Here is a 12,658-nt window from a genome sequence, read left to right on the forward strand (position 1 = left end):
ACATGACCAAATACAGACGCTGCCCTACTTACGAAAAAGATCGTAAGTTGAATTTGTTGGTAAGTTGCTTCAGTGCTAGATTTTGTATGTTTAAGGTTTGTATAAGTATGTTTAAGGTTTGTATAAGTAACCTGTATTGTTTTGAAACTGAAAAATAAACTATTAATAAAATAATATGCTCTATTATGTTACAAAGCAGGCTGAATGATAAAGCATCGTACTGAAAGACAAAGCTACACATTAGGCGTTAAAAATTCTGTGGTCTGTGAAGCCCTTCGAGCCTCCTTGTGATCAAGGGCAATACATCTCATCTCATTAGCTACACCGCTTATCCTCAGTAGGGTCGCGGGGGTGCTGGAGCCCATCCCAGCAATCATCGGGCAGTTGGCAGGGGACACCCTGAACTGGTCAGCCAATCGCCTGGCATATAAACATTAATTTACTTGACTTTAAAGATAATTAAAGTTAAGTTTAACTTACCTTTGGAAGAGTTAGGTGACTTGCTCCTCCGTGGTAAAAAGTGGACGAAAAAAGCGATCCAACAATTTATCAACCGCATCAAGCTTTCTTATTCCACTTTCATTTCAAAAGAAACGGCTTGCCTCTTCTTTACACTTCACACCAACCATATCAAATGGATACACGAGATATTAAACAATAAAAATGTCAAAGTTCTTAGCATGCTAGAGATACAGTGCAGTCTGTTTACATTACACACGAATGAGGAAGTAGAAGCCGGATTTTTTCTTCGGTGTGGATGCTGGGTGACCTCTCACAGTGCCACACGGCCGAAAGAAGCACTGCAGCGCTGTCGTCTACTCGGAAAATGGTGCACACAATTCAAAATCTAACTTACAGCAATGTCCGGATATTTTTCGACATCCCGAAAAAAACATTTGTATGTACCGTTTTGCATAAGTTGAATGGTCGTAAGTCGGGGAGCGTCTGTATGTGCATTTAAGCTGACCCCCTTATTTCTATATTTAATTTAATAGTTGTAAATTAAGTATATATGGTAGGGAGAATATCTCCATGAGGAAAAATGCATCGTTCTTGTGTGTTAAAAGTTTGGCGAAAATGTGTTTTTTTTTTCTTGGCTCAAAACAACTCAGTATTTGCATATTCAGTAACACGGCACATTACAACATCCAGTTCATCTTTGTCCATAAGAGCAGCTCAGTTCTCTTCCCCCCCCGCTTTGCATTAAAGGTCTGCGGCTGTCGGCGAGCGTCATGCGGGAGCTATCCGTCGGGCACGGCTCTGACGTGGATTTGCACCGCAGGCTCCTCTGAGACATAATGTGAGCATATCGGGTTGCCTCACGGGTCACTGGCACCGTGTGACTCACTCAAGGCCCAGTCAGGCTTCTGATCTACCACTTCCTCACTTTACCGTGAAGGAAGTGATTGTGCTGCTCGGTAAAACGACGGAATTGTACAGTAGCATGTGTGTAAAAAGGGTTGCGGTTTGGTTGTATTTCGGGATACATGAGTGTATATAAATAGCCATTGACATGGTTTGAGTACTGAATATGTAGGACGAGAAGTTAATTGCATCTAGAGAACAGTCTTTTCTGTAACACGGCCCAGTTTATCGTCTGACAATATTTTAATAGCCCTGCCCAAAGACAACATTGTGACAAAATACACATCAAAATAAATACTAAAATAAATACATTAGAAAATGTGTAAATATATGAATAGATTGCAAGAATTACATGATTTATTTATGTTAATTAATTTATTTTTCTATTGCATATATTTGAGGGTATTGTTTCATTTACAGGGTACTCCATGTTACCTATCATAAAGTTTAACACAAAATATCACGTGGAGCCATGTTCCAAGTATTCAAAAATACAAACTCAGCAATTAAACCGACCCACACAAAAAGTGTGTTGGAGTTGTGCAGTTTCCATGAACTGCTTGTCGTGGCTTTGACATTGAGTTCCATGTATTCTTGAACTGCAATGATCGATCTTTCCTCCAAAAGGTTTTATGTGGCCAACAGTTTGATTGTAACGGAAGTTTATTACAACACAAAACTAACTACAAAGTGACAGCTAGTATTTTAGCATCTCGTTGCGTTAAAAAAAAAATCTGGAATAAATCAATCAAATCGGACCTTGGCGAAAGTTGAAAGAGCGCATCGTAATACTGAAAATGGATTGCTCCATGGATTGCTATTGCTAAGAAACCAAGGTGGCGTAGATAGAAAAAGCAAAAGCAGGGCTGCAGATCTGGCCTACTGTTGCGGCTATGTAACAACTCTCATAAGCTGCCCTTATCTAGCCTGTATTTCGCCAAAGCCAGACCCATTATTCATTAAATGGATGACTTCTAGCTAACAACTTGTGGGAAACCGCTACATGTGTAACTTGGGTCTTTAAATTATCACAGAGATCTGGCTGAATCCAAGAATCCCCGATGCTAGCGTGCAGCTAGCCGGACACTCTCTACATCACTTTCCTAAACTCAGAGGACAAGCCCTCCAATTTCGTTGTACTAATGTATAACGACAATAAAGATTATTAATTCATTTATTCAACTGAAATTATGTGTTTTTATTTGTAGATCTATAGTTGTTATTTGTTACAGTCATACACTTTATATCATATGTTACCAATATCTGATAAATAAATGTTTCTGCTTCGCATATTTTGACTATCACGGGACTTTTACGAAACACAACCGCCCGCGAAAAACGAGGGAGTACTTTACATAAATAAAACAAAATTTGACCTGGAAATATGTTTTTTTTTTTTTTTACTTAAGTAAAAATATCTAGTGAGCTGAGTCATCATTTTTCCTCTAGTGTCATGTTAGCTTTGAGGTGTTTTGTCAGTGCTCAAACTACACTTCAAATTGTTCTTTATGGCTGTCACCCCTCATTGTGAGATGACGCAGACAAAAAACTCCAAACAATTTGCTAGATCAAACCAAGTTGAGGATACCACTTACTAAAAACATTTCTTATTGTATGATAAGACCAAGAAACATCTAATTGGATCAGATGGTGTCAAGTATATGTCGGCAAGGCAAGGTGACGGACTAGTCCTGCATCTTGCCAAACCTTAACCATATTGGAATTTTGTTATAGTGGTGTGTGCACGAATTATTGACATGTCTTCAATTTTCACCTAATGGTTTACTTGTGATCCCAAGAGCCAAGAAGAGATCCACAGGTTCGAGAGCATTCTCCATTTGGGCCCAAGTGCTGTGAAATGCTCTGCCCCGTGAGATTCGATCTGCAACCTCAGTGGAACTGTTTAAATCTAAGCTTAAAACACACTTCTATTCTACAGCATATGAATAACCTATATTTTATGCTTGATTACTGTGCTGAGCATCTGCAGATACAGAGTGAGGGACAAAGGTCTCTTTCATCATAATAGAGGGTGATATTGAAACCAAAAATTCTGATTTAATGCACGACTAAGCGCCGAAACCATACAATTAGTGAAAGCATTAGCAAGCTAAAGCCATCTAGTGGTTTTTTTTGTCTCGTGGATTTTCTTCATATTTTCATATTGTACTGTCCTTACTAAGAAGTTTTACCTTCTTCACCAGCTAGAAAGTGAGTTAATGTCGTCCCGAATAACCAGACTTATTTCTTTTTATTACTGTTTATTCTGACAATAGCCTCAACCCTTGCTCTCATAAGGTCGCCGTAAAACTAAGAACAAGGCACAACAAGGTCCCGTTAGCTTGCTAACTAAGCAGGTATACTGTGTTATAAATTAAGCAATTAACAATTCAAACAAAAGTACATACTTTTGTGTAAAATGTAATCATAAACAAATATCTTTTGTCAAGTAATCACAATAAGTTTCATACTTTCAGACAACTTTTGTTTGGTGCAACAACAAAAAAGGATTTGCAACGAGCGTCCAAAAGTCTGCGTCTATGCTGCCATCAAAGTTCTGTGTCATTCCTCTTTTTCCTTTCAGCAACAGTGAACATGTTAACCAAATACAGAGCACTCCAAGACCACTTTATATGCTTCTCAATGTCAGAACACCTATCTAGTGATGCTATATTTCAAAAGAAAGAGTATGTAACGTATTACTCTGCTGAGCGTCTTCAGATGCAGAGTGAGGCATGCAATTTTCGTGTCTCATGTGAAAGGGTGATTGTAAGACCAGGGATTATAGTTTGGCAACAGTTGTTTTTTTTCACTTTCAAGCAATAATATAGGCACACTGTTATAGATCGCATTAGTGCCATTTTGTTAATACTCTCGTACAGAAGTGGGTAGTAACGAGTAACATTTGCCCCGTTAAATTTACTTGAGTAAGTTTTGGGACATTTTGTACTTCTGGGAGCATTCCTAAATCACTATATTTTTTACTTTTACTTGGGTAGATTTGAAAAGAAGAAACAGTCATCTTACTCTGCTACATTATGCTGCATAAAGGCCGTTCCTTAAGTAACTTAAATCCCCCTGCACGTAAGTACGCACATTTATTTTTTTTCTCTCCAGTGATAGCCACTGTGTGGCTCAAGCCAAGACCCTTCTAAAAGGGCAGTGCCACATACCAAGTAGGTGGCTGTTTTAAAGCAAACCGGCGGGTGTGTGATCGGCCATTGAGCCCAAAGGTAGAGAGAAAAATAACTCCACAGAAATCAAACTTAAAATGTATGAATGTAATTTTATTTACTTCACCTTTTTAAAAGATTGCTATTTTATAAGTTTTCTTTATTTTTTTTGTTGGCCAGAGAAGGGGCACATTTTTAAAAAGTGTTTCTTTTCCAATCCTCCAAAAAATAATGACGATAAAAAATATACAATTGAACATGCCATAATTCATTCATAAACTTAGTCACATCATTCTCCACAGGATGTGCTGCACCCAACTTAGTCATTTTGATAGTAGTCTAATATTTATAGATACACCATGCGTTGCATTCTTTCTAAGACTAATATTAGGCTTTTCATTTTTTGCGGCTGCTGTCAATTTCTTTTTCTGTTTTTTTTTGGGTCAAATGTGGCTCTTTCATCATTTTGAGGTGCCCACCCCTGGGGTAACTTGTTGTTCTGCCTGCAGAGCCTGTTAAAAAAGTACTTGGGCTTTAAATGTGCGCTTGTTCTTAATTTCTTTACTATTGTAATTGTATTGTTTATTAAAGTTCTTAAATTTTCCTTTAATATACTTAATCTATTATTACATTAAATGTAATTTATTGTTGGAATGAAAAGATGATCTGATTGAATCGTTGATTAAAAAATAATAGATAAGACGTGGCTACAGTTTCTCAGTAGTTGAGTAGTTTTTTTTTCACCTTGTACCTTTTACCTTTAACTCAAATAATTATTTGGATGAATGCTTTTAACTCCTACTTGAGTAATATTGTTTTGCAGCAGCAGTACTTTTGGTTGGTTGGTTGGTTGGTTGGTTGGTTGGTTGGTTGGTTGGTTGGTTGGTTGGTTGGTTGGTTGGTTGGATCCATTAACCACTAGGGTTTTTGGGGCACCGTTTCTTGTTGTGTGTCTTGGGCAAGTACAACCTAGTGGCACCCATCCCTCTCCAACCCAGTATGTGTTTCCTCCCGGACCACTGCACTACCTAAACATTTGAGTAAAATTTTTGCTTCTCTAACAGCTCTGTCTTGTAGGAAAACGTGGGTGAAGCAAAGCCGTTTCAATGAACACCTGCATGATGTCAATGCGCAGTGACAGCGAAAGCGGGAGGAGGGCTGTTTTGTAGCGCTGTTCACTGCACATGCAAAGGACATCTGTCTTGGCTTATGTAAGCAGCACACAGTGCCTCTTTATGCAAACACACACACAAGGTGTCTTTTTTGTAGCTTATGATTAAAAAGCTTTGTACTTTGGATAGGAGAAGAGACGGCTGTAAGAAAAACACACACCTTAGTTTTGCTGAATATAGTCAAGTCATTTTTATTTGTATAGCCCCTAATCACAAAGTCTCAAAGGGCTTCACAGGTTATTACACAGACTATATCGCACAGACTATATTACACCGACTATTTTTCAGACTAAGATTACACGATCCCTTGCTCTGGAACGAAGGAAAAACTCAAAAAACCTCAACATGAGGAAAATGAAGAAACCTTGAGAAGGGACCGCACATGTGGTATCCCCCTTCCAGGATTACCAGACAGCAAAGGACCAGACAGCAAAGGATGTTGCAATCCCAAATAATACAGAGATATTTTCCACGAAAAGTATAGGTTATTCATATGCTAATGAGTAGAAGTGAGTTTTAATCTTAGATTTAAACATTTCCACTGAAGTTGAAGATCGGATCTCAGGGGGAAGAGCATTCCACAGCACCGGTGCCCGGATGGAGAATGCTCTCGAACCAGCGGAACACTTCTTGGCTCTTTGGATCACCAGAAGACCAGCGCTCTCAGAACGAAGGCTTCGGGAAATCAGATCTGAAAGATATGAGGGAGCAAGTCCATGTATGATTTTGTATAATACTAAGAGAACCTTGAAATCACATCTTAGGCTAACAAGGAGCCAATGCAGGTTAGCCAAAATCGGGGTGATGTAATCAGACTTTTTCGTCAACATTTCACATTAAATTCTTGTCAGTCATCATTTCAACTCTGGCTTGGATCAGTGTTTTCCAACCTTTTTGATCTAATGAAGCCTTTTTTTCACCCCAAAAAATATCTCGAAGCATGGCGCCCAACGTAAATGTTTAAAGATTAATTAATGGCGCCAGTTTCATGCTGTCTAAATAGACAGTATAAAGTTGTTCTTATCATTATTTGTGGTCAAACATGGCTGCGGAGGCAATACAGGTTATTCATTTTGGATTTTACAACACTTTAAACATGTTTCTCAAGATTTTAATATTTTTATCTATTTGCTTTTGTGATTAAAATAAAACTTAGAATGAGCAAAAGTGATTCGGAGGTAGTACTGTACAGGTTATTTATTTTGGATTTTTTAAAGTTCTAATTTATTTGTGTCTTGCTTTTCTAGGATCTGGAAGTTATACAGGTTATTTAATTTGGATGTGTTTTCAACTTTTTACTAACTTTCTTTCCTAGTTTTTTTTCTAGAAAAAAATAACAGACACTATTTCAAATTTGCATAGATGATCTGTAGATGACACAGATTATTTATTTCGGATTTTACAAACATATCTCCAAGGTGGATATTAATTAATTGTATATAATTTGTGATATATACATAATTTATATACATATATATATATATATATATATATATATATATATATATATATATATATATATATATATATATATGTGTATATATATATATATATATATATATATATATATATATATATATATATAAAATTGTTTTTTATATTTTATAAAAAATAACAAAATAATCACTTTAAATGAGCAAAAATGACCTGGGGGTTAATAAAGGTTATTTATTTAAGAGTTAACCAATTTTTCTAGTTGTTCAAAATTCTTATAATTTTTTTCATATATTTGTATTGTTTTTCTCAAAAAATAAAACAATAATAATTACAAGCAAAAATAATCTGGAGGTAGGATTTTACAAAATTTTAACCTGTTCGTCAAGGTGTTATTATATTTTTATCTCGTTTTTTATTTTTAAAATAGCAAAAATAATATTTATAATGGTTAAAAACATATCTAGAGGTCATACAGCCTATTCATTTTGTTTTTTCCCATTTTTGTTACCTGTTCTTCAAGGGTTTTTTAAAGTTGTATCAATTTTTTTTCTAGATTGGTTGGTTTGTTGGTTAGTTGGCTCACTTAACCGCTAGGGTTATAGGGGCACCATTTCCTGTAGTGTGTCTTGCGCAAGTACAGCCTGGTGGCGCCCATCCCTCTCCAGGCCAACATTTGTGTCCATCAGGTCTTAAACACTTTTATGCTGAGCAAAATTTTTTTGGAGGTAGTACAAATAATTTATTTGGAATATACAAAATTCTTATCTGTTTTTTAAAAAAATATATTAATAATTGAAATGTGCAAAGATGATCTGGAGGTAATAGATGTTGTTTATTTTGGACTTTACAAATGTTCAAGGTTTTTATATATTTTGATCCAGTTTTTTTATATAAAATAACAAAAAAACAACAAAAAGACCAACAAAACAATTTTTTTACCACATTTTAACAATTTTCTTTTTATTTCATTTTTTTCCTAAAATTGGAAAAATAGTCATTAAAATATACAGATTTGTGTTCAATATTTTTTACTTTATTTAATTTATTTTGAATAATTAATTAATTAGCGGACAATTGTAATAAAAAAAAGGTTGAAAGTATAGTAATTGGCTGCCACCTACTGATATGGACGAATTTCAGTTGAACATTGGAAGAAGGCAATATGAATAATGGAACTTTTTTGCAGAGATTATATTATTGAAATTTCCTGCGGCACATAGACTAGGTCTTGCGGCACACTAAAGTGCCCTTGCACACTGGTTGAAAAACACTCCACTTTAGGAGAGGTAAAAATAAGAATACCAATTAAGGACATCAGGATTCCCTCATCTGACCTCTTCTGGGAAAAGCAGCGGACACCAGAAATGTGCCTGTAATGCAAAGACAATGAAAAAGTTTATTCAAACTCCATGCTTTTTATTCCTGATTCATGCATCAGTTGAATGCTCTGTACCTTCATTAGGAGTGACATCAAACTGCTCTCCTCTCCCCGCTTCTTTTTCAATCTTTTCCTCAGAATTTTGGCGTGCAGGTACTTAATTCTGTCCTCGGCAGCTGCCTGGTAGAATTTCTCACACACCATCAGTCGAATTTGGGCTGCCTTGGCCGCCAGCGGTGCCATAAAGAGCAAAGTCAGCAGAATAGCAGCCAACGGGAGCAGAGAATTGTGCAGAAGCAGTTTGGGTTTAGGGAGGCACTGCTTCTCAAACAGTGTCACCGAATAGGAAAAGTCATTTTGGTGGTTCTCCTCACTCAAGTAGACACCGATTAAGGTTGCCACCCCCTGCAAAAAAAGCCGTTTGAATTTATGACCAAACCGTTTTATAAGACGCACACCCTAAAAATAGTATTTTGTCATTTTTTTTTTTTTCATACATAAGGTGCACAGCACTGAGACTACTGTACGATCTACTGTGTGTATTTGTGTATAACTATTGGGCTTTATATACACTTACGGTATTGCTGTTCAACATCACAGTCACCCAAGCCTATGCGCCATCTTTAGAACACAGTGCTGAAGAAACTGAGGACTTTGTGCCCAGGTTCAACACATCATAGACAAAACACCAAAGGAAGATATTATTATCCTGAAAGGCAACTGGAACGCTCAAATTGGTGTGACTGCTCACAGGGACAGGAAGACTAACTGAAAAACCTCCTGGACGAACATTGGCGCATTGCCGTTGCGGTCAGTCACCTGAATAAGCCAGTACTGTATCTCAAGTTTCAACATGGGAGCATGTGGCTTAAAGTCAGGTGGAGGTTGTGTATGTAGAACGTGTTTTTCCTTTAAAAAATACATTGGTTGTGATAATAGACCAGAATTTACAATACACACACCAGCGGCCAACAGGTGCGGAAGCGTTTCTCCTTGGGGCATCGAGGATAACAAGATATTTCAAATATTTATTTTGAAATATGATTTATTTATGAAATCATGAAATTATAGGGGCAGCACGGCGGCGCAGTGGTTAGCGCGTGTGCGGCACAGTTCTAAGGTCTTGGGAACCTCCTGTGTGGGTTCAAATCCAGGTACCAGCCTACCTGTGCGGAGTTTGTATGTTCTCCCCGTGCTTGCGTGGGTTTCCTCCGGGCACTCCGGTTTCCTCCCACATTCCAAAGACATGCATTTCAGGTGGATTGGCCGGTCCAAATTGTCCCTAGGTGTGAACGAGCGAGCGAGTTGTCTGTCCCTGTGTGCCCTGTGATTGGCTGGCAACCAGTTCAGGGTGTCCCCTGCCCACTGCCCGATGATTGCTGGAATGGGCTCTAGCACCCCCGCGACCCTACTGAGGATAAGCGGTGTAGCTAATGAGATGAGATGAGATGAAATTATAGTTTGTCATTCTTAAAACAGAGAAAATTAAAAATACATTCTATTGCATTCTATTTATATTTATTTTTAAATATCTAATACATCATTTTAGAACAATGTCCCACAATGCAAAAATAGAAGTTATTTAATACTGATTATTAATTATTTAATATTGAATGAATTTTATTTTTTAGTATTTTAACATATTCTAACCTATTTTAAGTAAAAATTAAAAAAATAACCTTTTAATCCTATCGATTTTAACCTTTTTTATTTAAATTTAAGAGAAAAAATAACATTTGATGATAATACTATAATTTTGAAAAATTCATTCTAGTAAAATGACAGTTACATATAACATTGCTTATTTAAAAAAAATTACATTAACATACAAATAATATTAATTCATATTAGTTTAATCTCCACATTGATAAAGAAATAATTCTGCTCTTTTTAAGCATTAGTTTTTTGTATTTTTAAACACAGTTGAAGAATAAAAATAATGTTAAAAAATGATTTTTTTTTCTCGTATTTCCTTTTTTGTATAACATTTTTATTTTAAAGTTAAAAAAATTCCAAAGTTTAATAGATTTTTTTTTTAAATGTTCTTTCGTCAAAAAATGAGCGAAAGTGATGGTGTGAGTTATTAAAGAAAAGGAGTACTAATTTTTAGGTAATATGGCCAACATTGGAATTTTTGTACACTTAAGCAAGGTAAATTTTCAATTACTATTTGCAATTACCTGGATGTAGTTGGTGCAATATCAACTCTAACTTGTATAAACAATGTTTAGGTTTTTATTAAGTGCTTGCAATTTAATAAAACACATTAATAAGCCAAACATTGGACACAATACACCCATGGGGTTTTCTATTTCTGATGAAGTAATATCATGATTAAGTTCAATAACAATGACTTACTTTGAGGCTCAGCAGCAGAGGAACATGGATAGGTTCCAAGTCTGACAGCTTAGTTGTTATAATAACAACAAAATAATACAACAAAGCATCAACAGTCATAAATATGACCCAAGCAGCCAAATGGGAAAGGATAGGAATTCCAAATTTGAGCAGCACTTTTCCTTCCTTGGCGGTGGGACGCAGGGACGGCAGGCACGGGTACCGTTTTTCCTCGTCTGCCGTGAGAGGAAGCACGTGTGGCTTCCTTTCCGCCTTCTGCTGCTTGTCAAACTCCATGAACTTCTTGCTGATGTAATTATTTTTGTACTTCACATCGGTGCAGTACTTTCTTACGTGCAAGCTTATGAACATCAATAGCGCAAGGAAGCTAAGAGTCGGATAAACAGCTTCCTTGACAGAAGAGATGGCGTTGAATAAGGTGACCGCATATTTGACACTTTGATTAAGCTTTAAGTCCGCTTGGGCCAGCCTCTCCTGAAAATGCTCCAAGTCCACTTTGGGTGAAATTTTTAGCTGTGAGTCGAGGTTGAGCACTCCAAGATCAGTCACCCCTTGCAAAATATGAGCCAGCCATTTTAGCATGTCCACATAGTTCTTGAAGGGAGCCGTGACTGACTCTTTCTTGGCCTTCAAGTTGCAAATCATGCTCCTGACCAAACCTGTAAGGTTCTCTAAAGTGTTGTGGATGTTCCCGAGGACAACGATACCCGTCCCGGCAGTTAGAAGCAGACTGCGACTTTTCTTGGTAAAAACAGATATTAGGAATAGCGTGAACAAGCAGCGTGCTCTCCGTGACAGGAAGAGGGTGAGTGTCAATAGTGATCCGTGGATGGCGGCGACCCCCCCAGAAACTGCTGGTCCACAAGGCAGAGTGTAGATGAGGTAGAAGAACAGCAGAGAACTAAGAAGGAGACTTGGGATAACACAAATGAGGAGGAGGATGACACTTTTCCTGAAGCTCTCTCTGGAGTTGCAAGTGTAAATATCTACAGCCAAAATCACAAAGTCTACAAGGCCTCTGGTGATCATTGTCCAAAGACTTTGTATCTGTCGTGTGGATCAAGTTGTCTCGCAAGTCAAAACCATAGACATCGACACGTTTGTCTATTATTGTGTTTGCAAAAGCCTTAAATAATGCTGAAAGAGGATGTGGTTACAGACCGCAGTTGTTCGTCATAATACTGTATAGTAATCTAAAAAAAAAAGAGGGAAGTAACAAGGAGGAAATAGACAAACATGTTATTACATTTGTGTTTGGATCTGTTTTTATGGGATAGTAAACAGTTATGTGCACAGACATTTAGGAGCATGTGCCATCCATCCATTCATTTTCTTCAGCCCATCTAGGTTCAGCCTCGATTGGGAAGCCCAGACTTCCATATCCCTAGCCACTAGGGATGGACTATAGTTGGAATTTTGGGACCAATTTGACCCAAGTATATACAGGGTAGTATCAATCGACACCTATAAAATACTGATTTTTGCTTGTCTGGTCTTCATAAAATTTACAACAAATACAGAAGTCTGCTTAATGGTAAAACTCTTCTGAAACAGCTCTTTAGACATTATCGACCTCAGTGAGTGCTTAATGGTTATAAAAAAAAAAAGATGAACCACCCAGTAAATAATACTCACTGCTACTCATAAAGAATCCAAAAGTCTGCGCAAGAGGAAAGACGCCAAAACTGTGCAGTAACTAATGAGAGTGCAGCGTCCTAACTGAATCCAGAGGTTCCTGCTCACGTGCATCAGAATTCAGGACCATCTAAGTTTTA

General features: G+C 37.1%; 1 protein-coding gene across 1 annotated transcript; it reads right to left on the reverse strand.

Moving 5' to 3' along the window:
* Positions 1-6,189: 6,189 nt before the first annotated feature.
* dcstamp (dendrocyte expressed seven transmembrane protein) lies at positions 6,190-11,912 on the reverse strand. Its single transcript, XM_088327938.1, has 4 exons — positions 10,884-11,912; positions 8,601-8,930; positions 8,450-8,517; positions 6,190-6,401 (listed from the first exon to the last, which is right to left on the reverse strand). The coding sequence occupies exons 1-3, from the start codon at positions 11,910-11,912 to the stop codon at positions 8,473-8,475; spliced, it is 1,404 nt and encodes a 467-aa protein (XP_088184064.1). The 3' UTR covers positions 6,190-6,401; positions 8,450-8,472.
* Between the last annotated feature and the right edge of the window lie 746 nt (positions 11,913-12,658).

The sequence above is a fragment of the Urocampus carinirostris genome, chromosome 2, assembly GCF_059441175.1.
Source record: "Urocampus carinirostris isolate Australia breed hairy pipefish chromosome 2, RoL_Ucar_1.0, whole genome shotgun sequence".
Lineage (NCBI taxonomy): Eukaryota > Metazoa > Chordata > Actinopteri > Syngnathiformes > Syngnathidae > Urocampus > Urocampus carinirostris.